Here is a 1,686-nt window from a genome sequence, read left to right as displayed (position 1 = left end):
TTTCACAGCATTATATCTACTACTAGCTTATTAAACAACCATTCAAATTATTCCAAGTATGATATAGCTCATTGTTACAGTTTAGTATCCCCCCATTGAAGACCTAAACACTCAAAACTGTGTTTCGTCAACCATTAGACACCACATAGTTAGATTGTTAGCCCAATGCTTAACTTTTTGTTTAAGAACAAATAAACTGTAGTTAATAAGTGAAATTCAATGAAACTTGTATAAATATTTAAAATGTATTAAAGTACTCAGTAATTAACATTCTATAATATATAATTTAAATTTTATTTAAAAACCGATCAAAATGAGATTTTAATTCTATATTATATAGAGTTGATCATTATGTATTTTAATACATCTTAAAAAAGTTATATTTTGCTGTGTTTTTTCTTCTAGGTCTGTTGTGGCGTGCTGGAACACAGCACAAACAGTTGTATATAAATAATTCGTATCAATTATTATACCAACTCGTTGTTCTTATTACAAAAGACACGAAACTTGTGGTAATATTTTTCTGTCACTTTTTCAAGTTATTAAAAATTATTATTATGTGTACCTCGGAAATCAAAGCTCACGCTCGTGTCTTACTAATACTTATTTCATTTCCTTTATTTCGTTGTAAGACTGATAATAATACGAAAACCAAGAACTATGTACTCAGAATTTATAGTTTTTAATTACGTGTCTTAAGGTACTAATACATATTTCATTTCCTTTATTTCGATGTAGTTGTTGGTCTTTTGAATTAAGCACAAAGCTACACAATGGGCTCTCTGTGCTCTGCCCAACACGGGTATCGAAACCCGGTTTTTAGCGTTGTAAGTTCGCAGACATACCGCTGAGCCACTGGGGGGCATTTCGATGTAAGATTGATAATAATACGGAAACCAAGAACTGTGTACTCAGACTTTATAGTTTTTAATTACGTGTCTTAGGGTACTAATATATATTTTATTTCCTTTATTTCAAAGTAAGATTAATAATAATAGGAAAACCAAGAACTGTGTACTCAGACTTTATAATTTTTAATTACAAAGCCACTCAATACCCTAAGAATGACAGACTCACTAGTGGCAGAACACTAATCTGATGGCAATATACTTTCTAACTAGTATTACGTAGAAAACGTATGGGCATGGGATTAGCAGTGTGATTCTTCAAAGACACAGAACCAATAGATACAAAATTCTAAATTCCTCCCTAACTACATCAATACTTTGTCAGTGGCTAAATCAACAAAATGAGGTGGCCTGGTGAAACTACGTCCTAATGTGGACATTGACGCACTGGATGTTATCTCCTTTATATTTGTTTTTCAAACACCAACAACCAGGCATAACATGACCAGGTTTTACATAAATGCGAGACAGGTTTCGATGAAGTTTACGCTGACTGTCCGAAGATTTCAAACTAGAGGAGCAGGAATTTTTAGAAGAATCATCAACTTTGTGGATTGAATATATATACAGGTTTTTGTTTTGTTTTTCTGCTGAGGTGACGCGAATTTCTTTTTATGAAAAGTTATTTTATGTATTAAAATGTAATCATCAGAAAGAGCAGCTGCTTCCCGTAGTGTTTCAACTTTCTTTTCATCCAAATAAGTTTTGGGTCGTCACTTGTACAGCGTTTAAATTCCTCAATTAGACGTAATTGTTTTATTTTGTCGAAATTGTTGCC

The 1,686-nt window shown here is 32.2% G+C and overlaps 1 protein-coding gene across 1 annotated transcript in view; it reads right to left on the bottom strand.

Moving 5' to 3' along the window:
• LOC143228505 (transcription factor AP-2-epsilon-like) overlaps positions 1-1,288 on the bottom strand; it is a 40,426-nt gene extending 39,138 nt beyond the window's left edge. Inside the window, 1 exon segment of the mRNA XM_076459755.1 lies at positions 1,226-1,288. Coding sequence (XP_076315870.1) covers positions 1,226-1,288 — 63 coding nt within the window.
• Between the last annotated feature and the right edge of the window lie 398 nt (positions 1,289-1,686).

Source organism: Tachypleus tridentatus, chromosome 10 (genome assembly GCF_004210375.1).
Source record: "Tachypleus tridentatus isolate NWPU-2018 chromosome 10, ASM421037v1, whole genome shotgun sequence".
Taxonomy (NCBI): Eukaryota; Metazoa; Arthropoda; class Merostomata; order Xiphosura; family Limulidae; genus Tachypleus; species Tachypleus tridentatus.
The sequence above is the reverse complement of the archived record's forward strand: the minus strand, read 5'-3'. Positions and strand labels throughout refer to the sequence as shown.